At 39.5% G+C, this 26,186-nt stretch overlaps 1 protein-coding gene across 11 annotated transcripts in view; it reads right to left on the bottom strand.

The window, feature by feature from the left end:
• DPY19L3 (dpy-19 like C-mannosyltransferase 3) overlaps positions 1 to 26,186 on the bottom strand; it is a 71,130-nt gene that overhangs the window by 39,102 nt on the left and 5,842 nt on the right. For 9 of the 11 annotated variants that reach the window (XR_010408170.1, XM_064581098.1, XM_064581099.1 and 6 more), the window contains 3 exons: positions 25,674 to 25,807; positions 4,037 to 4,127; positions 367 to 488 (listed from right to left, as the gene is read on the bottom strand). Coding sequence is in view for 10 of the 11 variants with exons in the window: in XM_064581098.1 (XP_064437168.1) it covers positions 367 to 488; positions 4,037 to 4,127; positions 25,674 to 25,807 (347 nt within the window). In the remaining variant the exon portion in view is untranslated. Of the gene's footprint in view, positions 1 to 366; positions 489 to 809; positions 970 to 4,036; positions 4,128 to 25,673; positions 25,808 to 26,186 lie in introns of those variants that run through there. The other 2 variants (XM_045891209.3, XM_064581100.1) reach the window with 1 other exon arrangement.

Below are 26,186 nucleotides of genomic sequence, written 5' to 3'. Positions count from 1 at the left end.
TGCTTTTGGCTCAGGTCATGGTCCCAGAGTCCTGGGATTGAGCCCTTCATCAGGCTCCCTGCTCTGCAGGGAGTTTGCTTCTCCCTCTCCTTCTGCATCTTCCCCTGCTTGTGCTCTCTTCCTCTCTCTCTCTCTGTCAAATAAATAAAATCTTAAAAAAAATAAAATAAAAAGGAGAAAAAATATCTTATAAAAACATATATAAAAAGCAAAGTTCAAAACATATCTGGAGAAAATTAGGATTTTGTTGCTTTTCTACCAAGCCAGTGGAAGATCAGAATAACACATGTGAAAGTTGCAACTTAAAATAGCAGATTTTGACTTTCGTGTGGTATTAACAATTCAATGTCACAGAACACAACATACCTGTATGGGCAGGACTCTATACAAAATACTGAGGAAAACTTCTTGGTAAATATTCATTCGTTGAAGAAGGTTAATTGTCCTCATAGACTCAGTTTTGTTATCATATATTAAGCCATGAAAACCTAAGGTTGATATTTGAAAGATCAGGAAAAAAGAATTATAAATTATTCATTCATTTAAAACTATTCATAGATTTTTTTAGTGCGTGCCAGAGAATGTGCTAGGTGTTGGGGATATGATAGTAAGCAAATAACACAGTCCCACTCTCAAAGAGCTTACTGTATATTAGATGGACATTCACATGTTTACATAAATACAGGTAAATTATAACTTGTGTGAGTATGATAAAAAAAAAACAAAAACCCATACGTTCTTTTACAGAAATTTAGGCCAAGAGGATTTTATGTCCCCACTCTGCCCTCCCGCCATGAGACCTACAGTACCTCCTTTGGGCTGTAAGTAGCCTACGGGTTTGGCCACTGACTTTCTCTGACCAATGGCATGTGAGAGGATGTGACATCTTTTAATAAAAGACGATGTCTGTTTCCACCAGCAGTGTGATTATTTCCCTTTGTCATGACAACAGCAGGTTCCAAATAGGGGCTGGATAATAAAGGAAGAAATTAGCCTGTTGTTACAGAATTCCGCGGCTACACTGAGGTCATCTGCCACTGTAACCAAGCTAACTAATTAACAGAGGTCTGAAGAGATGGTTCACAGAAGAAAACATGCATACAGTCCTTACACGTATGAAAAGATGCTCAACCTCGCTCCTATGGGAAGTGCAAATTAAAACTACATTGAGATACCATTTCTCACCTATCAGCTTGGAAAAAAATTAAGTATGACAATGTCCTCTATTTTATAGTCCTTATGAAATTAACAGATTCAGGCAATGATCACCAATGGTGCTAACCCTAATTAGGTGAAAGGCTAATTGAGAACTTATTAATGGGTCAGTCTCGACCCTAAATGAGATAGTGCACATCATGTGCCTGGTGTGGAAGTGTACACCACCACGTAGGAAGTACTCTTGCTAAAACAGAACCGAGACCTGAGCAAGTCTCTAGATCTAACTACCAATTAACAGGAGATGCAGGCAACAGAGAATCATGAAATGACACCATGGGGCTCCAGCAATATCCAGAAAGTGAAAAACTCTATCAGACAAATGAATCTGTGTTTTCAACAAAAAAATTGAAGAAAAGAAGATGGAAAGAAATCTACAGATTAAAAGAAACAGAGAGAGGGGTGCCTGGCTGGCTCAGTCGGTAGAGCAAGCAACTCTTGATCTTGGAGCTGTGAGTTTGAGCCCCATGTGGGTGTAGAGATTACTTAAAAATAAAATCTTAAAAAAAAAAAAAGAACAAATGATTGCAATGTGTGGACTTTATTTGGATCTCAAAAACTGTATTAAAACTCTGGAAGACAATCAGAAAAATGACAACACTGACTAGATATTTGATAGTAAGAAATCTCCTAATAGTGCTTTAAGTGTGATAATAGCAATGTGGTAATATTTAGAAAAGGGGTTACCATTCTTTAGAGAAATATACTGATATATTTACAAATGCAGAAATATGATGTCTTGGAGTTTCTCCAAAATCATCCGGTTTGAAAATGGGGTACAGAAAGGAGACAAGATTGGTTATGAGTTGGTAACTGTGTTAGCTGGTGACAGACATGTGAAAATCCACCAGAGGATTCTCTCTACCCTTTTATATGTTTGAAATTTTCTAGAAGGAAGATCTTAACAAATGACTTAGAGGAAGTGAAACAGAAGAACCATTGAGATAATAATGGTAATAATTCGAAAGAAAATACCCATTATTCATCTTTAAGAGCAGAGTGTCTCAACTTTACACTACTGGTATTTTGACATTTGAGGCCTGATTATTCTTTGTTGTTGAGACATTGTAGGAGGTGTAACAACATCCCTCACCTCTGCCCATTCCAGTAGCACAATCCTCCCCAACCCAACCCAGCTGTGACAACCAACAACGTATCTGGATGTTCTAGATGTCCCCTAGGGACACAACTGCCCCTCGATAAGAACCACTGCTTTAGAGGATCCTAGAGAAGCAAATCACAATTTTGAGAACTCACTGACTCATTGCTCTCAGTAGTTATGCTCCATAAAGTTGCAGTGAACACTGAATTAGCAATACTGAGCCCTGTAGGAAATACAGGGTTATGTTCTTATGAGCCTCTGCTCATGCATTTTCATCAACTGATCGACACATGACCTTGATTTACGAGTCTTTGTTTAAAGACACCTTCTTTTATATGAGCAATTCATTAATGCTGAACACATGGTCAACAGCACTCTACCTCATGCCTGAACAAAGCTTATCTAACATATGTGTTTTCTCTGTATGCCTTCACGGCCTGCATGCACTTGGGAATTCCAGACAGCACTTTAGCATTATGCTGGGGGCCATTTCAAACTGCAGAATCACCAACAAAAAGCAGAAAAATGCAAAAAGCATGGCCCTAGGTAGACCGTGAAAAGGACACTGTAGAAGGAGAGCTGAAACGAGATGGCAGTCATCACCTCGTTCCACCTCAGCTGGGAACATGTAAGCCAGGTGACTAAACATTCTCGCTGCTCTGCACAAGCCCCTAAATACCTGCCAAAGCACCATGAGTACGGATTCTGGGGTTACAAATAGGTTTTAGTAAGTGAATTTGCAAAATTCATGGACTCCATGAATAAAGAGGATCAACTATATAGGGAAAGAAAATCAACACCTATCCTGCCTTTGTTGTATAAACTGTACCTCAGGGTCATCAAATAGTTGATGAGAAAAAGGTTTCTTAAATAACAGAGTTCCAGCTAACAAATACAAGAGGAACGCAGAATGTCACTTTTGTAACTATAGATATAGGCAACAGGCATCAATGGCTGCTAAAACAAGTAAATGAAAGGCAGATGGGTAATAATCTTATTATGGGGGAACCTGGCTATCTACACAGGAACCAACTGATTGATACTTAAGAGCGCAGAAAGAAAGATAACCAACTTTTCATGTCTCCTACTGTGATAGAATTAGAAGTGCAAAACATCACCCACGAAGGATTCTTGCCAAAAATGCATCCGAATCCAAGCAAAGCCCAGCAAATGTCTCTGTTGTGCGTGATCGTGTTGAGCATAGCAAGCACACAGCAAGTAGGAGAGATCCTTTCTGGGGTTTCAATTAGTGGAGTCAAGGTAAAGGTTATGGGCTCTAAACCACTCACAAACAGCGAAAACGTGGGGAAATGGCAATTGCAAAATAAAGGACCGAATGGGGACACTGGGGACAAGAAGGACAACTGTAATTTTTGTCTGTCTGACCAAAATGCCTCCTGTTTTTAGACAATACTCCTTTCACTTGCAAAGACCTTTTCCAAAACGATCATGAGAAAAAAACTGCAGCAAAACCAAGAAATTGCAAACAGATGAGTTTTGGGATGGAACAGAGCTGAAGAGAGGAGAGTTACATTAGGTATTACAGAACTTCTTCCAAAGCAAAACACTGGTTACTTGAGCAGGGAAAAACTGCACAAGTTTAAAAAAAAAGTGCACAAGTTCTAGAAAGCATTTAAAATGCTTGAGTGCATAAGTAGGTTTGGCTGAAATATTGAAAAGGATGAAGTAGATCCCCATAAAGCTGTTAGTTGTAATTACCTTGCATGAGGGTCGGAGCCTGCAGCATTTGCTTGTAGTAGGAGTAATACAGCCCACATTCTGTTCTGAATGAGATTTCTCGCTCCACTTCCTGAAACAAAGTTAGGTCTACTGGGTTTACGTGACCTAGTTTTTTGTTTTTGTTTTGTTTGTTTGTTTTAATATCTATTGTCACTGCAGAAACAGGATCCAAAACTACAACTTAAAAGGAAAAAAAAAAAAACTCTCGAAATATAGTCTTAAGAAATCTTAGCAAACCAAAACAGTAGGAGGTAGGTAATTGTTGAAACTGGGTGGGAATTACAGGAGTATATTACATGATTCTCTCTACTTCTGCGGATGTTTAAAACTTTCCATAACAAACGATTTTACAAAATGGAGACAACTAGTTCCATTTATGTTGATGTTTCACAGTTAACGTTTTTATTTCACACAGATTAAAACTAAAAAAAAAAAGCCACAAAACATACCACCAATCTTATGTAATATTAGTGAGAATCAAAATAGGGACAGTATAAAAAAAATCTCCCAAATGAAAAGAACTATAATTGCATTAGACACCTACCTAAAAGCTAACAGTATTGGGGCGCCTGGGTGGCTCAGTCGGTTGGGCATCTGCCTTCGGCTCGGGTCATGATCCCAGAGTCCTGGGATCGAGCCCCGCATTGGGCTCCCTGCTCTGCGGGAAGCCTGCTTCTCCCTCTCCCATTCCCCCTGCTTGTGTTCCCTCTCTCACTGTCTCTCTCTGTCAAATAAATAAAAAAAAAATAAAAATAAATAAAAAAAAGCTAACAGTATTATATAAAATTAATAACTTTCTGTTTATTCTAAGACTATAAGGTATTCTGAGTGAAACGGGGCAGATCTTTTTACATGTGAGTTTTAGTGTGCCAAGTGTCACCCTGGTGGAAAGATGCTCACATAGGCAAATGGATACAACAGTTAACTGCTTTTAAGTTAAGTATTCAATTTTAGAAGAACTGAAAATTGAAAGTGACAGCTATTAGTCAATTCGGTTGTAAGATGCTTTTATGAAATTTAAAATTTAAATCATTAACAAAATCTGGAGGCATATGGTGGTGAGGATGGGGAGGACATTCTGGAATAATCATATTAATATTCTTAAATACTGTATTTCAAATATATACACATATATTATATCTCTCTCTCTATATATATAACAGTATAAATGAATGAAATGATAATTTGTCATTACAGACTCTTTTACACCAGTGTTTAAGAAGTCAGGCTGTAGAAGTGTATTTCCATCTCTGTTTTTACTACCATAGCTGATCCCTATTCTACAAACCCAACCTTACTGGTGGAAGCTGCTAAACATAAAACATGGTACATTCTAGGAGATAAGCTTCTTTTAACACACCTTTGTTTTTTCTCCCCTACCTCCAACTATTTTTCAAACTGTAATAAACATTTCGTGGAAAGAACCACTCATGCCACTTACCTTCAGGCCTGAAATTATTTCATGTATCTCTTCTATCCTTTAAATATTTCTCCTATCCTTTCAAAAAGTATTACAAATTGATTCATGAATAAAGCACTCCAAGAAGTACTCAGTTATCTGAATATAAATATCCAATTATTGACCTTGAGAAACAAACTTGTGTTTATCATTGTTTATCACTGTTCACTCTTTCTTAAAAAACTGGGAGGGAGGGGCAGAGTAGCAAACCTTATATAATGAGCTTCCTTCTATAGAAAACAGGTTTATCTCGGGGAAATCAAACATGGAACAAAGGCCCAGTCAGGTTCTGAAATTTACTTTCATTAGCACACTTGCTTTATAAAAAGGATAATATACAACGATGGAACTCTTTGAGCTTTTGCATTTGCTACTGATTTGTGTTGTATCTTTCACAGCAGTAAAGGCAATTCTTAGCAGTCACGTTAATCCATTCATCTTTAATTTTTGAGAAAAACTGCTCTACTGCTTTTCTTAACATAAAACTAGACTGGTATCACTTTTTTCCATAATGTTCACACTCCTACTTGGTCAAGTAGCCACAGAGGCTGTGAAATGATGTTAACTGAGCAAATGTTAGCTTTTGTTCATGCAAATAAGGGGAAAAAAACCCCATTAAGTCTAATTACATTCCTTTTCTTCTCTCCAGCTGCCTTAAAGTGTTCAAAGTACGGCTGTCTTCAATGGAATATTCTAATGTCAAACCTATATCCCCAAATCAAACTGGAGAGCCAGATCAATCATTCACATGAAGGGGGCTAAGAATAAAAGAAGACTGGCCTCGCAAAGATGGGGAAAAAAGGAAAAAAACAACAACAACAAAACACTGCTCAGGGTACAAAGGCAGAAAGCTTTAGTGCTCCACCCCTCTCTTTACTATACCCAGAATGTATAAAGAACAGAGGGGGTCCTAATTAGTAAAAAAGCATTCAAACATGATTAATTGGTAATCTTGGCACCAGCTGTATGGAACCAAATGCTAGACTTTATTAGACAGACACTTGCAAGTTTTACATCTGCTTCATGCTAAGAGAACATCTGCTTTACTCATTCAAACACTTTTCCAGTTTTACAGCAATTTATACTTTGCCTGCTGGATTGTGCTTATGAAAACGTACACCAATAGAAGCTACCCTCTGATGAATGCAAAATGAACAAATACTTCATATTTTAATTCGCATCGGTTCCACAGGGAAAGCAATGTCGGGAGAATGAAAGCATCTTTTCTGAAGACAATGACAGAAAGAAACAGAAAGACGAAATAATTGTATTTTTAAGGAATTGTACAGCTAACACCATTTAAGTAGTAGTTTATATAGTAATTTAACAAAAGTACTAAAAGGAAAAAGCATTAAAAAATGCTCATAATTAGTAATTTGCATCCCCTAGAAACACACAAAATGTAACCACCCCTTTTAGACAAATGACACCAAATCTGCCAAAGGAAACCTCTCATTAGTTTTTTAAAATCTCACATAAGTAACTTTTGTTTACAGAAACTACACCCAAAATAACAAGGCCGCTGGTAGTGGGGAAGCCATGGAAAGACTAACTTCATACATGTCATCTGTTTCAGAATTGGGTAATCATTCATCTCACGAAGAAACAGTAGCTCACGCTAAGACAGCTGTTCTTGAAGTTTTGCACTGGGAATCATGCCCTTAGCAAATATATTTACGGCACATACATGGTTTATGGTCTGGTTAGATGCCTGTCCATCTGTTGGAACAGAATGATTCTTGCCCTAGAGCTGATGAATGCCTTGATGTGTGACAGCTGCCAAGCAGCGTGTGGGGGCAGGTTAGACGGCTGTTGCGGAGACCGGCACCCGCTGGGCTCGCACAGAAGCCACCACCAGTCCTTGGTACCACCTGAAGTCGCCACTTCGTGGATTCGCCCTGTTTAGTCTAAAGAGTCCTTGCTTAGCAGGAGCATTCATTCGGTGGGACGATATGCAAATTCTGTAATATCAAGCCAATATGACAATAACAGGGGAAAATACTAGCCTAAGGAAAGATTGTACAAAATTGAGTGACAGGAGTGCTTTTTTAGCCAAATGAGAATGATCTTTTCTTATCACTCAACATTTATTTGCTTGGGAAACAAAGGTGTAAAACTTCAGTCCTTGATCCCAAGGGGTTTATGTTTCAATGAGAAAGAACAATGCATTTTTTAAAAAGGAAAATGACGATTCAAGGAAGGGTATCGATTAGAGGGAAGGAAGGGCCTTTTGCCTGAACTATTAACCCAGCCCCCACTGGATTCTGTGCTTCTCACTGGTCTCTTTTTTCCTCTATCTTCCTCATTCATTCATTCATTCATTCACTCAACGAACAGCTACTGACCAACAAGTGACAAACATTCACCTGCTGGGAGATTCAGCAGGGAACAAAAGGGACACAAATCTCTGTCTTCATAGAATTTATAATCTGGAACAGAGAGATGGATTTACTTGTTTAGTAAACAAGTACAATATAAGAAGTAAAGCAGAGAAGGGGGTGGGCGAGGGAGGGGTGGTGCTGTGGTCTTGCAGGTAGGTGGGGAAGGCTGCACCCATGAAGGGACAACTGAATAGAGATGAGGTGAGGCGGTGAGCCATGTGCAGAAGAGCCTGCCAGTCAGACAGGACAGCCCACATACACCTCGAAGAACAGTGAGGAAGGCAGTGTGGTCTGAGTTGGAGGGAGCAAAGGAGGTCAGGGGCGGTAGTGCAGAGTGGTCTGAGAAGTTAATATGGGGTCAGACACCCAGTCCTGGCAGGTGACAAGGACTCTAGGCTTGTACTCTGAGCTAGGTGTGTGTGTAAGGAGCGGGGGGGGGGGGGTGTGTGGTGATGATCAGGAGCGTGGTTTCAGACATGCTGAGCTGGACTGTGAAAGATTCTGAGCAGAAAGGGAGTTGTTATAATAACCCAGGTGGGGATAAAGGTTTTGAGAGGTGATCACATTCTAGATATTGTCAAAGGAAACCTTATAGTACTTCCTGAGGCTATAAGGTGGGACTTGAGAGGCAGGACTGTGTGAGAGCAGAACCCTAAGCCACTGAAGGATGAAGCTGCAATTTACAGAGACGGAGATACCAAGAGAAACACCCGAGGGCAGGGACGGTCAGGTGGTTGATGTTGCACCTCTTAAGTGTGAAATGCCCACTGGACATCCAAACTCAGGTGGCCAAGTAGGTGGCAGTATATACAAGTCTGGAGTTCAGGGGAGAGGTCTGAGCAGGGGACAGACATTTGGGACCCATCAGCACAGAGATGGTATTTAAAGCTATAGGTAAGATTGTTCTTAGGAATGAGAGTGGACAGAAAAAACAGAGCCAAGTCCTGGGTTCTCTGCCAACAAGAAGTCAGAAGGCTGAGGAGGAGCTAGTAAAGGAGCCAAAGGATCAGCTGGAAAGGGAGGAGTAGATCCAGGAGACCACGTGTCCCTGAGTCAAGGAGAACTGCTAAGAGCCCAAGGAAAACAAGGACTGAGAAATGACCACTAAATTGAGCAACTTGGAGGGTATCAGTGACTTTAACCAGAACTTTTTAAGAGTGGTGCCATGGCTGAAGCCTGACTGGAGTGGGCTCGAGAGAGAGAGCGGGGTGAGAGGAACAGAGACTACGGGCCCACAAACTTTTGGGGGGAGTCTGGGTGTGAAGGTGAGCAGAACAATGGGACAGTAGCTGAAAGAGAAAGTGGCGCTCAAACAGCCTCCCCCACCCCCAGGACGGGAGAAGGCAAGAGACTCAATGGCTGGAGTGAGATAATTCAGGAGAAGGCAGGGGAGGGGGTCTCACACACTCAGGGGGACAAGCAGGTGTACATGAGCAACATATGGGCAGATGTGGGGTGAAAGCATGTGGAAGGTCTCTTCAGCTTGCTTCTCCTTTCTCAGTTGACAGGGTTGGGAATACGCTACCTCCAAATATGGCATGCTGGCATAACTGAATGTTTGAAGTTGAAGGAATTCAAGAAATGGTAGGTGCAGGAAGGGCTCTCTGACCTCTCCCTTCTCCCCCCGAGGCAGGTCATAAGACTCTCTTGTGAAAGCTGTACTCCCTAACCCAGGAGGAAAGAACATCCTTATCTCCAGAGATGCAGGACAGGACAGGAGTCTGAACAGCAGGCCTTCCTAAGTTCACCCCGGTTTACTACCCGTAGCTCATACCTTTTGGTCCTATTTTATTTTTCCATGGCTTTCTACTCTTGGTCAAATCTAGTATAAAAACGCTCGAGGTTTAACCATTTCTTCAGGTCTTCATTTCCTTACGAAGGTTCTAGGGTCACGCAGAACTTGTATTAAATAAATTTGGATGCTTTTCTCTTGTTAGTCTGTCTTTTAAGTCAGCTCAGTGAACAGGACCCCAGCCAGAGGACCTAGCAGGGCAGTGGGTTCCCCTCTACAGTGAAACGGGAGGCAATGCAACAGCTGACAGCCAAGACTGGGGAAGGTCTGGGGGGAGAAAGGAGGGAAGACAAGGTGAAATCGTCCCAGGAGAGCTGGGGGGGGGGGGGGGCGGGTAAATGGACAAAGGAGGTGGAATAGGCCTGCCAGGGAGCATTTTTAAAAAAGGCATGTTTGAGGTTTTCCTTCCCTATTAATTTCAATTTGACAAATTTCAAAAATATTTTGGTATCTGTATATTTAATTTTGGATTAAGTCCCTACTATTTTCTGAGTTTTCCTACTGCTTGTAATAATTTCTCAGATTATTCTCTTGTGGTTTCCAGGTATATAATGACACGATCTGCAAATAATGTTACCTCCTCCTTCCCAATTGTTAAATTTTTACTTCCCATGTTATGTTGCTGGTCCCTCCAAAGCAATGTTAAATAGTACTAACAGACAGCTTTGGCTTGGTATATGCTGCCTTTTTTTTTTTTTTTTTTAAGATTTTTATTTATTTATTTGACAGAGAAAGCCACAGCGAGAGAGGAACACAAGCAGGGGGAGTGGGAGAGGGAGAAGCAGGCTTCCCGCAGAGCAGGGAGCCCGATGTGGGGCTCGATCCCAGGACCCTGGGATCATGACCTGAGCCAAAGGCAGACGCTTAACGACTAAGCCACCCAGACGCCCCTTGGGATATGCTTCTAATGCCATGTCTCTAGCCACATGTGCCGACTTAATTAAAATGAAAAATTTAGTTTCTCAGTTCCTGAACACATTTGGCTAATGGCTAGAGTATTAATACAGCACAAAGAACTTTTCATTATCATAGAAAGTTCTACTAGATAGCACTGTTCTAGTGTTTCCCTAATGGGTAAGGTCTCAGCATTTGGTCTGAAATGTATGCATGCTGTATTAAAAAAAAAAATGCATTGATTTTTTTAAGTTTTACTGAAATAGAATTCGCACGCCATACAATCCACCCATTTAAAGTATATAATTCAATGGCTTTTACTATATTCACAAAGTTATGCATGCATCACTAGCATGAATTCTAGACTATTTCATAACCCCTACAAAGAAACACCACACCCCTGAGTTGTCACCCTGCAAATCCCTCATGCTTTCTAGCCCTGGGCAATCACTAATCTATCTCTTTAGATTGGCTATCCTGGACATTTCATTTTAATGAAATGATACAATATGTGCTTTGTGCCTGATTTCTTTCATTTAGCATGTTTTCAAGGTTCCTCTAATGTGGTAGCCTGTATCATGAATTCACTGCAAAACTGCCAAATAATATTCCATTATATGGATATGCCACATTTTACTTATCCATTCATCCATTAGTGGACATTAGGGTTGTTTCCTCTTCTTGGCTATTATGAAAAATGCTGCTATGAATATTCATGTACAAGTTTTTGTGTGGGTGTGTTTTCATTTTTCTTGGGTATTTCCTTAGGAGTAGAATGCTAAGATGATACGATAACTCTGTTTCACTGTCTGAGGGCCTGCCAGACCCTTTACGAAAGCGTTTGCGCCATTTTACATTCCCACCAGCAGTGCAGAAGGGTTCCAATTTCTCCACGCCCTTGTCAACACTTGTTATTATATGTCTTTTTATTATAGCCCTGCTAGTGGATATGAAGGTCTGATTAGAATTTCCCTGACAGGCTAATGATGTTGAGAATCTTTTCAAGTGCTTTTTGCCCATTTGTAGATCATCTCTGGAAAAATGTCTATTCAAGTCCTGTGTTCATTAAAAAAATTAAACTGTATTTTTATTATTGAGTTATTATGGTTCTTTGTAGATTCCAGACTCAAATCCCTTACCAGGCATATGATTTGTAAGTATTTTCTCCTATTCTAAGTGGTGTCTTTTTGTTTTCTTGACTGTATCCTCTGGAGCACAAAAGTTTCTAATTTTGAAGAAGTCCAACGTAACTATTTTTCCTTTAATCACTAGTGCTTTTGGTATTGTATCTAGGATGGCTTAGCCTAACCCAAAGCCATGATAATTTATTCATGTTGTCTTCTAGAAGTTTCATAGTTACTTTTAAGTCTCTGATCCACTTTGAGTTAATCTGTGTGTATGTATGAGGACGGGGCTTAATTTCCTTGTTTGCTCACAAATATCCAATTGTCCCCAGATAATTTGTTGCAGACTATTTTTTCTTAATTGTCTTGGTATCTTTATTGAAAATCAACTGACCATAAATGTAAGGGTTTATTTCTGGACTCTCAATTCTATTTCATCTCTCCTTATGCCAGTACTCACTGTCTTGATTACTGTATCCTTATGGTAAGTTTTGAAATCAGGGAGTGTGAGTCCTCCAACTTTGTTCTTCTTTTTCGAAACTGCTTTGGCTATTCTGGGTCCTTTCAGTTTCCATATAAATTTTAGGGTCAGCTTGTCAATTTCTGCAAAAACATCCACCTGGGATTTTGAGAGGGATCACGCTGAATCTGTATGCCAACTTGCCATCTTAACAGTACTGTCTTCCAATTCATGAACATGATTTATGTTTTATACTTCTTTTGCTCAATTTATTCCTCTAAGTACCTTATTCTTTTGTTGCTATTGTAAATGAAACTTTTTTTTTAAAGATTTTATTTATTTAAGATGAAACTATTTTCTTAATTTCATTTTTGGTTTGCTCATTGCTACTGTATACAAATACAATTAGTTTTTGTATATCAATCTTGTATCCAGCATCCTTGATATATCCATTTATTAGTTCTAATAGTTCTTTTTGGTGAATTCTATATGGAAGATCATGTTATTATAAACAGAGACAGTTTTACTTCTTCCTTTCCAATCTGGAGACCTTCTGTTTCATTTTATTGCCTAGTTTCCCTGACTAGGACCTCTGGTATAATGTTGACTAGAAGTGGCTGAAACAGACATCTTTGTCTTGTTCCTAATCTGAGGGGGAAAGCTTTCAATTTATCACCATTAAATATGATGTTTGCTGTGCAATTTTTGGCAGATGCCCTTTAGGAGGCTGAAGCTCTCTTCTATTTCTAGTCTGTTGAGTGTTTTTTATTGTGGAGACTTGCTGAATTCTGACAAATACTTTTTGTGTCTTTTGAGATAATCACATGGTTTTTGTCTTTTATTCCAGTGATGTAATGGGCTCATCTGGTCTATTCTTAATTTTAAGTTACATACGTCACATGGAAATGATAGGTTTTTTTTCAAATAACCTTTTTTTTTTTGCATCTTTTGAAGTACTGACGTAACAAACAAGTATATTACTAGATTTCCCAACAATTTCCTTTAGTTTCCTGGCATAAAAATGACTCTTTCATGGTGCATTATACTTCTGATATGCAACTAGATTCTCTTTTTTAGTATTAATTAGAAGTTTTGCTTCAATATACATAAGTGGGATTAGTCTCTGAACTTTGTTTTTTTTATATTACCTAGATTATATACAGTTGATTCTCATTATTCACAGATTTCTGGTTTGCAAATCTGCCTACTAGCTAAAATCTGTAACAACAAAATTGACAAAATTAATACTTGCTGTGCTTTTGCAGCCGTGTGCAGAGCAGTGAAAATGTAAGTTGCCTGATGTGCAGGGTTCCCAGCTGTGCTCGGCCCCTTGTTCCAGCTCTCACACAGAAACGATCAGAAGGTGAATACGGTAAGGGGCAGTGGGTGCAACACAGTGACTGAAGCCCCAGCTCTGAGCCCCTGTGGATGAGGTCTGAATACAATTCTGGTACCTGTTAGTGGGGCAGTCTTAGGCAAGGCACCTGACCATCCTGAACCTCATTTTCTCTTTTGTAAAATAAAGAAAACAGAAACTACCAGGAGGGGTTTTTAGAATTTAAGACCTATGTGTGATACACACACACACACACACACACACACACACACACACACACTTCCACAGGAACAATGGTTCAATATTCTCTAATTCAGTGTTCTCAGTGACTTTTAGAACATAACGTTGGGAATTAAGGAAAATTGATGGTACTTATATCCTGATCCTCAGTTCTGGTGTGTTATATCTGATTTATAAAAATAATTTGGAATTTTTCTCCTGGGTGTTCTAGAATGGCTGAAATAGTACTAGAATATTTTGTTTCTTTAAGCGTTTGGTAAAATTCCTCCATAAAATCAACAGGGTCTGCTACTTAGGGGGGTGTGGGATGGGTAGCTCTTCACGTTTTCTCTATCACATCTGCAGAAATAATTACATTTTTCTGGGGCCAGTTTTGGTAATTTATATTCCAGAAAATCATGTTTCATCCGTTCATTTAATTTGCACTGAATCAAACAAAATAGACTTGGGTGGCTATTTCTTATTTCATGGTCTCTACAGTTATTTCTCTGCTACATTTCATGATCTCTGTAATTATTTCTCTGTTATTTCTTATTTTGGATTATTTATACTTCCTACACCTCATCCTTATCCTTATTTTTCACTCCCCAAATAACCATTCATTTATTAATTATTTTCCTACTTTCTAGTTGATCAATTTCTCCTTTTACCTTTAGCCTTCCTTCCGTTGCTAGATTTTTACTTTCCAACTACTTAAGTGGATAATCCGTTTGTTTATTCATTCTTATTTCATTATATAATACTTAAAGCTAAAAATTCTTCTGAATACTGCTCTAACTGTATTCCCTAGCCCTGAAATATGATTTCCACCCTTTTCTAGATTTCATTTATAATTTCTATAAATTCAGTTTTAATTTCCTGTGACCAAAAAGTTAGGAAATATTTTTAGATTTTTAGGAAGTGACCTTTTTCTTTTTAGTTATCTCCAGTTTTTATTTAAATGAATGAATAAATTAAAAGAGTATAATGTGAGTCTGTAACCATTATCCCCAAAGTCAAGAACAAACCAAGACTTGAGATACCACCTTACACCAATTAGAATGACAAAAATTGACAAGGCAAGAAACAACAAATGGGAGGTGCCTGGGTGGCTCAGTCATTAAGCGTCTGCCTTGGGCTCAGGTCACAATCCCGGGGGGTCCTGGGATTGAGCCCCACGTCAGGCTCTCTGCTCAGCTGGAAGCCTGCTTTTCCCTCTCCCACTCCCCCTGCTTGTGTTCCCTCTCTCGCTGTTTCTCTCTGTCAAATAAATAAATAAAATTTAAAAAAAAAAAAAAAAGTTGGAGAGGTTGTGGAGAAAGGGGAATCCTCTTACACTATTGGTGGGAATGAAGTTGGTACAGCCACTTTGGAAAACAGTATGGAGGTGCCTCAAAAAATTAAAAATAGAGCTATCCTATGACCCAGCAATTGCACTACTGGGTATTTACCCCAAAGACACAGATGTAGTGAAAAGAAGGGCCATATGCACCCCAATGTTCATAGCAGCAATGTCTATAATAGCCAAACTGTGGAAAGAGCCAAGATGTCCTTCAACAGATGAATGGATAAAGAAGATGTGGTCCATATATACAATGGAATATTACTCAGCCATCAGAAAGGATGAATACCCAACTTTTACATCAACATGGATGGGACTGGAGGAGATTATGCTAAGTGAAATAAGTCAAGCAGAGAAAGTCAATTATCATATGGTTTCACTTATTTGTGGAACATAAGGAATAGCATGGAGGACATAAGGAGAAGGAAGGGAAAAATGAAGGGGGGGGAAATCGGAGGGAGAGATGAACCATGAGAGACTATGGACTCCGAGAAACAAACTGAGGGTTTTAGAGGGGAGGGTGGTGGGGGGATAGGTTAGCCTGGTGATGGATATTAAGGAGGGCACATATTGAATAGAGCACTGGGTGTTAATACGAAAACAATGAATCATGGAACACTACATCAAAAACTAATGATGTACTGTATGGTGACTAACATAATAAAATAAAATTAAAAAAAAGAACAAGCCAAGACTATGCACTATCACACTGTGATAAGGAAATATTGTCTGTAGTTTTGGATGTGAGATTTTTCTCCATGGCTTAACATATGAACATTTTAGTTAATGTTCTGCGGATATTTGAAAAGAACATACATTCTGTCTTTAGATATTTATAGATTAGAACTCTTATTTATTATTTTCCCTAGGTCTTCTATATTCTTATTTTTGACCACTTGCTTTTTTTTTTTTATGAACTGAGAAAGAATTAAAACCTGGTATTAATGTGTTTCTCTATTTTTTGTATTTCCTGTGGTTTTTGCTTTATAAATATTGGTAAGTTATCTGACACATGGTAGTCCTATCTGTGGTTGGCATCTTTATTACTGAAAAATTGCCCTTCTTCGCTTCATTTAACACTTTCTGTCTAAGACTTTCTTTCCCCCCTTTGGGGAAATATTTCAGCAAGTCCTTATCCACCTTTGGACTAATCCTTCTAAGGAACTCTGTTCTTGGGAGAATCTTATGCATATAGTACGTGATTTGGATTTTGCTTTACGACAGAGTTTTTATCAGGTGACTAAAGCAGACAGATTTATTTATACAAAAGTATTTTGACATATCTGTGTTAATACACATTTATCACATTTTTTGTTATCCTTTAGAATAAATCCTTTACTATACGGCCCGTGTCTCCATGTGTGTGTGCGTCTGTGTGTATGTATGTCTTTTAATTTGAAAGGTTTATGTTTTTGTTCTAGGAGTTACCTTTATAACTTTGAAGGATAACTTAATTCTCTATTTCTACAGATAGTATCTATTGAGTTCCTATAATAAGTAATGATAATCTCATGAAATTTATAGTTCTTCCCTGCCCCATTTTACTTGATAATACTTTTCTTGGAATTTTCTTTTACATACACTACACTTTTTTTTTTTTTTTTAAGATTTTATTTATTTGACAGAGAGAGACACAGCGAGAGAGGAACACAAGCAGGGGGAGTGGGAGAGGGAGAAGCAGGCTTCCCGCGGAGCAGGGAGCCTGATGTGGGGCGCGATCCCAGAACCCTGGGATCATGACCTGAGCCAAAGGTAGACGCTTAACGACTGAGCCACCCAGGCGCCCTACACATCTGTTTCTTGACTACGTATTTAAGTAGGCTCCACACCCAGCGTGGAGCCCAGCATGGGGCTTGAACTCACGACCCTGAGATCAAGAGTTAGACATTTAACCATCTGAGCCAGCCAGATGCCCCTTGACTTTTCATTTTGAAATGAAACTTGACTTCTATCTATAAAAAATAAATGGATTCCTCCGTCTTTTACCTTCTTTTTTCTTACCTCTTCTAACTTATTATTACATTGTTATTCTGTTACTATTTCATAGTATAACACTGCTAGGTGTTACCACATTGTTTACATCATATGTACTTTGTTTTATAACTATTTAGTGATAGTTCTACAGTTAAATATATTTGCACCTCAGGGGTAGTCTTTCTGCCATTGTTTTGCCTTTTCTCTCTCAGCTGGGTAAAGTTTTCCCTCTACCAATTTCTTCAGGTGTTCTTAAAAAATACATTTCTCAGAATCAAAACAATTTGTACGGTGCTTTATACATGATAGAATGACCAGATTAAAATGGAACACCTGGGTGGTTCAGTCAGTTAAGTGTCTGCCTTTGGCTCAGGTTGTGATCCCAGGGTCCTGGGATCGAGTCCTACATCAGGCTCCCTGATCAGCGGGGAGCCTGCTTCTACCTCTGCCTGCAGCTCCCCCTGCTTGTGCGCGCTCTCTCTGACAAATAAATAAATAAAATCTTTTTAAAAAATAAAATATATAAACCACATTCTCTTATGTGAGTCTTCTGCAGCATCATTCCAGGTCTTTAAGCATTAAATGTTACCATGGAGAAGTTGGAAGCCAGACTGACTTCTCTTATAGGTAAGGCGATCTTTGGTTTGGATGTCCAGGGGTTCCTTACTATTGAAGCCCAGCCATTTCACAGAACTATACCCAGCTAATGATTTTTCTAGGCCAAGTTTTCCTTTCCTGCGGCCCATTGTGCCCCGTCAATTTGTAGATTCAAGTCATCTTTCATTTTTCAAAAGTTTTCTTGAATCATGTCTTTAAACGTGATTCTCTCTTGTTTCATCGTTTTGGTTCTCTTCTGTTGGGACAAATTATGCATGTTTGCTGTTGTCTTCCTTAACTGTCAGTTTCTCTCTACTATTTTAACTGTACTAATTTCATTTCATTTTGTTTTCTTTTATCAGTGCAATATTTCTTACTCTATGCCTTTTGCAGATTCTAATCTTCTGTTGCTTCCAACATCACTGTGCTGTTATGGTTTTATCTTTTAATTCCATTTCTTGCCTAAGTTCTGCCAGCTCATGTTTCATTTCCTTTTGTTATCTTCCTGTATGTCCTTGAAGATGGTCTATACCTTCTTACACCCCTGCTTTGAATTCATCTTCTATGGTGGCAAATGCTTATTATATTAGTTTTTTAATGTGACATGTCTGGTCACAATCTTCATGTCTTTGCTATAAATTGTTTCTGGTGACTACTCTTCATCTATCATCTGTTCCTGTTTTTCTCTTCCTTTTTTTTCTTGCAGTTTCATTGTACAGATCCTGTGCTAGTTCCTTTCCAGTTGTGAGCCATTTCTGAATGTGGCAAGTTCTTACCAAAATCAGCTACTTGCAGGAAGTTTATGTGGAGGAGAGGCCAGGGTCACCAGGCAGGCCAGCAAGAATTTTCCTTTTGATACAGCGTGGTTTATAAGAGTGAGCTCTTTAGTCTTTTCCTCATTTTAGTCAACCAAGACTGGCAGCCTCAGAGCTGTTCAACATGCAAGTTTTCTCCCTTTATCCTGGTCTTCTTAAATGCCGCTTTTACAAAAATGGCTTGTCTCTGTGATTACTCCCTTCAGCCTGCCTAGCTTACCAGAGAGTCTCCAGGAAAGCTTCCGTCATTACTGCACACATCTGGCCCCATGGTTCTCCACAGGACACCTCAGTCTCACCCCTCAGGGTATGCCAGCAACCTCGGAGAAGTAGGCTTTGGTGACTTCCTCTAAAATCTGCAGCTCTGAGAGTCCCCCCCACTTCCCACACCCCTCTGAGTTTCCCTGGGTTTGGCGGCCCTCCCTCACACATTGTGGTTCCAGATCATAGGCCTTTCTTAGTTTCATCAAGGATGGAAAATGACTATCTGTTTTTCATTTTCCTTAATTGCTTTGAGGTAATTCTAAAAAGATGAAGGAACCGACATCTCTACACTACCACTTTCAAACAAGAACTAATAAGCAATTTGAGGGGTTTAACTACACAATTAGGAACAATTTACCCCAAGTTGGGGAGCACAGAAATAGTGAAATAACTAAGAGTATAAAAATTTCAAAAATATTAAATTATATAAACATAATCATTTACATAATAATTGTGAAAGTTAATATAAATATGTAACTACATATGGGAAAAGCGTATGATGTAACATCAGATAAATCTGATTATAAAAAGTATATTGGAGGGGCGTCTGGGTGGCTCAGTCGATTAAGCATCTGACTTATTTCGGCTCAGGTCTTGATCTCAGGGAGTCATAAATATGTAAAATATATACACATACAGGATGAAGCATGGAAGAGAAAAACAAAAACTGGTTTTTGTTAAGGGTAATGAGTACTGAGTAATGTTTTTTTATTTAAAGTTTTTATTGTTACGGTATAGTTTGTAATAAGTAACACAACACGTGTTCAAAAAATAAAAAGAATCATGCTATATATATTTTTACTCTAGCATCGACTAAACACAAGTCACTAAAAATGCACTGACTAGCACCCTACTTGCCAGTACTAACTATATCCTATCCCTGAAGGCCAGCTCCAGAAGCTGTATCCCTCTGCTCTCGTTCCAGCCCAGATCTTTTTATAGCAGCTGTTGTCCCCATCTCCCCTCTCTCCTGCTTATATCGCTTCCCTCACCTGTAGAAGTTAACTTGACTCCAAACAGACCACTGTTATTCAACACTGATGATGTGCTGGGCACCATAAAGGTAGCACAGCAAGTAAGAGCATTGGCTTTGAACCCTTTTAGTGTGTTTTGTTTATAATAAAGGGCAGCAAAAAAGCACGTTGCATTTAAAGGACAATTTAGAGTTAAAATGTTTGGGCTTTGGAGATAGCCAGATTAAATGTTTAAATTGTACCTAAAACAGTGCTAAGTACACAGTAGACATTCAATAAGGAGGAGGGCGCACCTGGATGGCTCAGTCAGTTAAGCGTCTGCCTTCAGCTCAGGTCATGGTCTTGGGGTCCTGGGAGCCTCGAGTCTGGCTCCTTGCTTAGTGGGGAGTCTGCTTCCCCCTCTGCTTCTGCCCCTCCCTGCTGCTCATGCTCTGTCTCTCTAATAAATAAATAAAAATGTTTTAAAAAAATGAGAAAGGGGAATCGTCTTGCACTGTTGGTGGGAATGCAAACTGGTGCAGCCACTCGGGAAAACAGTATGGAGGTTCCTCAAAAAGTTAAGAAGAGAGCTACCCTACTATCCAGCAATTGCACTACTAGGTATTTACCCAAAGGATACAAAAATACTAATTCTAAGGGATACATGCACCCTGATGTTTACAGCAGCACTATCTACAATAGCCAAATTATGGAAAGAACCTTAATGTCTATCGACTGGTGAATGGATAAAGATGTGGTGTATATATACAATGGAATATTACTCAGCCATCAAAAAGAATGAAATCTTGGGGTGCCTGGGTGGCTCAGTCTGTTAAGCATCTGCCTTCGGCTCAGGTCATGATCCTGGAGTCCTGGAATCAAGCCCAGCGTTGGGCTCCCTGGTCAGCAGGGAGTCTGCTTCTTCCTCTTTCTCTGCCCTTCCCCCAGTTGTGCTCTGTCTCATTCTCAAATAAATAAAAATAAAATCTTTAAAAAAATAATAAAATTATAAAAGAAAGAATGAAATCTTGACATTTGCAATGACATGGATGGAGCCAGAGTGTATAATGGTAAGCAAAATAAGTCAGTCAGAGAAAGACCAATACCCTATGATTTCAGTCACATGTGGAATTTAAGAAACAAAACAAATGATCACAGGGGGAAAAAGAGAGGCAAACCAAGAAACAGACTCTTAACTGTAGAGAACAAACTGATGGTTACCAGAGGGGAGGTGGTTGAGGGGATGGGTGAAGTAGGTGATGGGGATTAAGGAGGGCACTTATTGTGATGAGCACTGGGTGATGTATAGAAGTGATGAAGCACTAACTGTACACCTGAAACTAATATTATACTGCATTTTAACTGGAATTTAAATAGAAACTAAAACTAAAAAATATGCTAAAAAAGGATAGTATATACACATTTTCTATGACCATTTAAACCAACATCTTCAACTTTCAAGTTGCTCCCTGGTCCAGAGTTCCCACATGCAAATACTAACATTGTTAAGATTAGCAACTAACATTTAAAGTTATCATTCTGAATGCATAAACTCAATGTATGATTTGTCTATTTTGGAAGCAATGTTTTTACTCTGAATAATTACAACTAATTCAAAGTATTCAGAGAAGATCAAAGTATTTTCATAAAAAACAGCCTAGCAATTTTGGTAAGTTATAACCCATAAGTACAAAAGGAAAACAGATTTACACTTCTCAAATATTCCCATAATCCCCCAATATGAAAACGGTATAAATTAAGGAGTAAATTTCTGAAGGCGTATAAACTCTGAAAATGAGCTTTCCCTTTGGCTGACTCATGTCTCTGATCACTAATAGCTATCATTTTCATTGGTTTATTCACAGAAAATGTATACACATTTTAAAATTAAGTAAAATGTAAAATTTAGTTCCTCAGTTGCAATAGCCACATCTCAAGTGTTTAACAGCTACATTTGGCTAGTGGTTGCTACACTGAACAGTGCAGAAATAGATCATTTCCTTCACTGCAGAAAGTTTCATTGGATAGCACTGGGTTTTCCTAAGAGAAAAATAAACCAAGCGCCTATGCAGAGGTATCGTCAGGTTTGAGTAGTTGAAACATCTGAGGATTCCTCTTGTGATACAGAGGGAAAAAAAAATTCTGTGCTACAAGCTATTGCTTGAATAAAGAGAAAAAAATGCTGTAAGACTGAGCTCAACTGTACGTTTCAGGGGGCGGGGGTGTTGGTGGAAAGAAACCTGTTAGATTTGAGGATGTTCCTGTTTTATAGCTTCTCCCAGATGGTATCTGAGGCATAGACAGAAACTAGCCTAGGGTCTCTTTCTCACTCTGCACACTCCTCAAACATTCTTGCCCACACGTCTACAAGCTGGTAATATGAAAATGTCCATTTCCAACACAGATGGATCTCCTGCCTCCAGATCCATGAATCCAGCTCCCTCTACTCTCCCTCTCTCTCCTTGGACTGTTTCAAAAGTGACTCATAACGTATCCAAACAAGGATGTATCATTTGCTGTCTTGCTGTCCCCTGGAAAGAATTTGGCTGGCCTCTGTCCCCAGTTCCTGGGAGAGAGCCAGTAAATCCTCGAATTTCTCAAGTGAGAACAGTGTCTTTGTTCACAGTGGGTTCCTCAGGACGACACTTGATAGTCTGTTCTAAGGAGATGACTCAGGATGGGGGCCGACCAAGCCAGAAAGACCAGCCGTGTGCTCAGAGGGTTGGGGCTTGGAGCCAGCTGATACTGGCCCAACCCCCGGGGAGGAGAGGGGGATTGGAGAATGAATTCAACACTGGCCAATGATTCCATCAGTCATACCTACATAATGAAACTCCAGTCAAAGCTCTGGACACCAGAGCTCAGGTGAGCTTCCTTGGTTGGCAATGTTCAACACATCATCATACATCAAGGTGCCTAACTCCACAGGGAAAGGACAAGGGAAAGCCTGAGTTTGGGGTCCTCTTTCAATGAGTCTCTGCCTTTGGCTGGTTCTGATTTATATCTGTCCTAATAAAACTGTATTCATAAGTGTAAGGCTCTCCTGAGTTCTGTGAGGCATTCTAGGGAATTACTGAACCTGAGGGGATAGTAGGTATCGCCAAGTTTATAGTCTACTTGTAGTCAGAAGTGAGGGTAGCCTGAGGACCCCCAAACTTGTTAAGTGGTGTCAAAAGTGAGAGCAGTTTTGTGGCACACTGTGCCCTTAACCTGTCAAGTTCAGCTTAACTCTGGGTAGGTGGTGACGGAAGCTCTTGCACTCTAGATCTGTTCCTCCCACAGGGTTCATTATCACAGTGGATGGCATATCCACCCATCTATTCAGCTGCTAATGGGAGAAAGCAGATCATCACTGATGATTCTTCCTTCTCACTCACCATCCACACAAATGATGAATCGCTCCATCCTTCCTAAGCTCTGACTGTCTACTTCTCTCCAGCAGGATCCGGTCTTTTCTCCTCTGGTTCTATTCTCCTCTTTGCTTATAAGATTCTGGCCCCACGTGCCTTCTCTCTGATACTCAACTAGATAGGTTTTGTCCTACACAAGGGCCTTTTCACTTGTTGTTCCCTCTGCTTAGGAGACTTTCACAGACTTAGCTTGCCTGGTTCCTTCCTAGGATGTAAGTACTGATGTAGGTCTTGTCTTCAAAATGGTCTGCTTTCCCTCCCAATTTCAAGTAGCCTCCCAATAACTAGGTCACCACACTGTCTGGTTTCCACCATAATACACTTATTTTTTCCCTCCTCATCAGAATTTAGTTCCATATCCGATTCAAAGGCTATATTCTTAGGGCCTGAATCTGTGTCTGGCACACATAAAACATGCATTTACTGACATTCAGGTACTATTGAATCCACTGAGTTGGATTTTCTTGGTGGTTTCCTCTCACTTTAGTGTTACCCTCTTCAAATCCACTCTCCACACTGTAGCCGGAGCCATCTTTCTCAAACAAGATGATGACATTGCTGTTCCTTCATGACCTGGCCTCTGTTTACCATCCCAGTACATGCTCTCCCCATCTACTCGCCAGCCAGGCCAAACTACTGCCAACACCTTGAACGCTCTCAACGCTCTTGCCTCTTGAAGTTCCTGTACACGTCCCTCCCCTAGGACATTCATCTTTCCTCCCCAGTTTGTCTGGTTAACCCTTCTCATCCTTCAGGTCTCCTTAACCATTACTTCCTCTAGAAAACCTTCCCTCATCTTCCAGAACCGGGTTGGGCTACCCCTGCTCTGCGCTCCCGCAATACTCTATCCTACCCCATCAATGTACTGACTTTGGACGGGCTGTCGCTGTCCGCCTACTTGCCTATACCCTCCAGAGAGTAAAACCCTGAAGGCTGGGGCCTGGTTTTAGTTGGCAGTGTTGCCACTGGGCACCGCACCTGCTGGCATCCTACAGTGCTCAACACGTATGTACAGAATTAGCGTATTACACTGGAGAGTCTGCCGGCAAATTCATTAGTCTTCGTTACTCTCTCCATGTTCCCCACAGTGTTTAGATCAATGCTACCACAGAAGAGGCGCTCAATAAATACTGGGTAAAAGTACAATGCCTCTCTAACCTGGCGAGATTGAAGAGAAAAAATCAAGGGTGCTCAGGCTTCTTAATGATGGGGTGTATTTATTTGAGGTTATTAGCAAGGCCACTTAAAAACTTTAAAGAGCTAAAATTACAGCTTGAAAATAAGTTAGGTGATCTGTTTCAGCATCTTCTCCTTACTACAGAGTTACTAGCATTTAGTTTCAGCCATATGCCCACACAGGGATATTTCAGTCTTTATTCAAAATACTTGTGTGGATAAAAAAGTATTACATTGTTTAGTTCTAAGAAATCTGTTTATAAGCACTCCATTTTAAAGAGATAAAAGTGAGTAGAATTTTTCTTGACAAGAAAAACTACCCACTGTCCGTGAAGGGTAAGAATTATTCTTTGTACCATGATAATCTGTATGAAGGTATATACACACTACACCTATAGAGTAATAGGACAGGTTTTTAAAATAAACATACAAGAAGTTATTCCTATAAATTAAAGTTGTCATTCAAAGTAGTCTCTCCTTTGGAGACTCATTCCAATAATGGAACCAAAGCTCAAAATACTTTGGGAAAACTCTGAGAACTGTTTCAGATTCTGCACAGACTTTTAAAAATATTCACAGAGGTGATAAATATTTGACCTTTTCAAAGTGAATTTTACCTTTACCAGCAACTAGTCACTAGGAGCCACAGTAAATACGGTCAAAGATCATAACATTTTGGATCAAAAACAAAGTATATTTCGATGAAAAGTACCGGCGATGTGGGAGTTTCCTTGCATAAGTGATACTTGTTCCGAAAACAATGGCAAATTAAAAGACGCTTAGAAATGTTTAAAAAGAGAAAACAGAGAACAAGGAAACTGGGGTTTAAGAAGTCACAGACCCTCCTGAGAACGTGATGAAAATCATGACTCCCTTCCTCAGAAAACCAGTGGCTCTCCGCCCTCTCAGCACTGCATCTACGACTAGAAAGGTATGAACACACTGCGGTCATCTGTGGATCTATGGTTTACAGCACTGGCTTCTGATTTCTTTTTTACTGTACCGAACAGAAAAAAAATGTATACTGTGACCCGGTTTGCACATACATACCTATAATTAATAGTTACACAAATACCTCTCAACCCTAGCGTATGTGATAATACTCTCTCCCATCTTATTTTAACTAAGAAAAACGTTACTCATGTTTTATTGTGCCAATTTCACAATGTACAGGTTGAAAAATACTGGTTTACAGTATCTGCCGTGTAACTGGAGCAAATTAATGAAAATGAGAAAACTCACTGATTACAAAAATTCTGATGCAATTTTAAACTAACGAAGTCTTTTTACGCTACAGCCAAGGCTTTTAAGAGATTAGATTCTTTATGGCAAAACTGCATTATCTTGGTCATTCATCTATATGGTTAACTACTGGAGATACTGATGAGTAAATCATACAACAGTCATAGGAACCTCATACCTTAATATTAGAAAACCACAAATCGTTTTCATGTAAAGTGGCCAGGTAGACAGATGTTAGAAGTCCAATGCAAAGGGCAATGGTTCCACCAACCGTAAATGACAGAAGCTTCCACAACCTTCTAGTGGTACAACCTTTTAGAAAAACAAAACAAACAGCTAAGTGAGTAAAGAATGTAGAATTTACTAGTTCTACTTCAGCCTATCAGGTATGCTAAGTTCCAGCTGACTGTCACTGCTGAAGCTTTCCTTATTCCCAGGAGACACTCAGAGGCTCCTTTCTGTGATTTTGGAGACCTGTTTTCATACTTTACTACAGTTTTTATGCGACTGTATCTAATTGTTCACTTGTCCATTTTGCCAGTGTGAGCTTTTGGAGGACAAGCAAGTTATCTTATTCATTTTTTTATGTAGGGTCTGTGTTTGGCATAGTTCAATAACTGTAGTTTACCTATGAAATTCGGAGGAGTAAATGGGTTGCATGTCTAGGATAAAAAAAAGTCTCTGTGATGGT

Source organism: Mirounga angustirostris, unplaced genomic scaffold, assembly GCF_029215605.1.
Source record: "Mirounga angustirostris isolate CCGP_5_RB_7025 unplaced genomic scaffold, mMirAng1.0.hap1 SCAF_16, whole genome shotgun sequence".
Classification (NCBI taxonomy): domain Eukaryota; kingdom Metazoa; phylum Chordata; class Mammalia; order Carnivora; family Phocidae; genus Mirounga; species Mirounga angustirostris.
The sequence above is the reverse complement of the archived record's forward strand: the minus strand, read 5'-3'. Positions and strand labels throughout refer to the sequence as shown.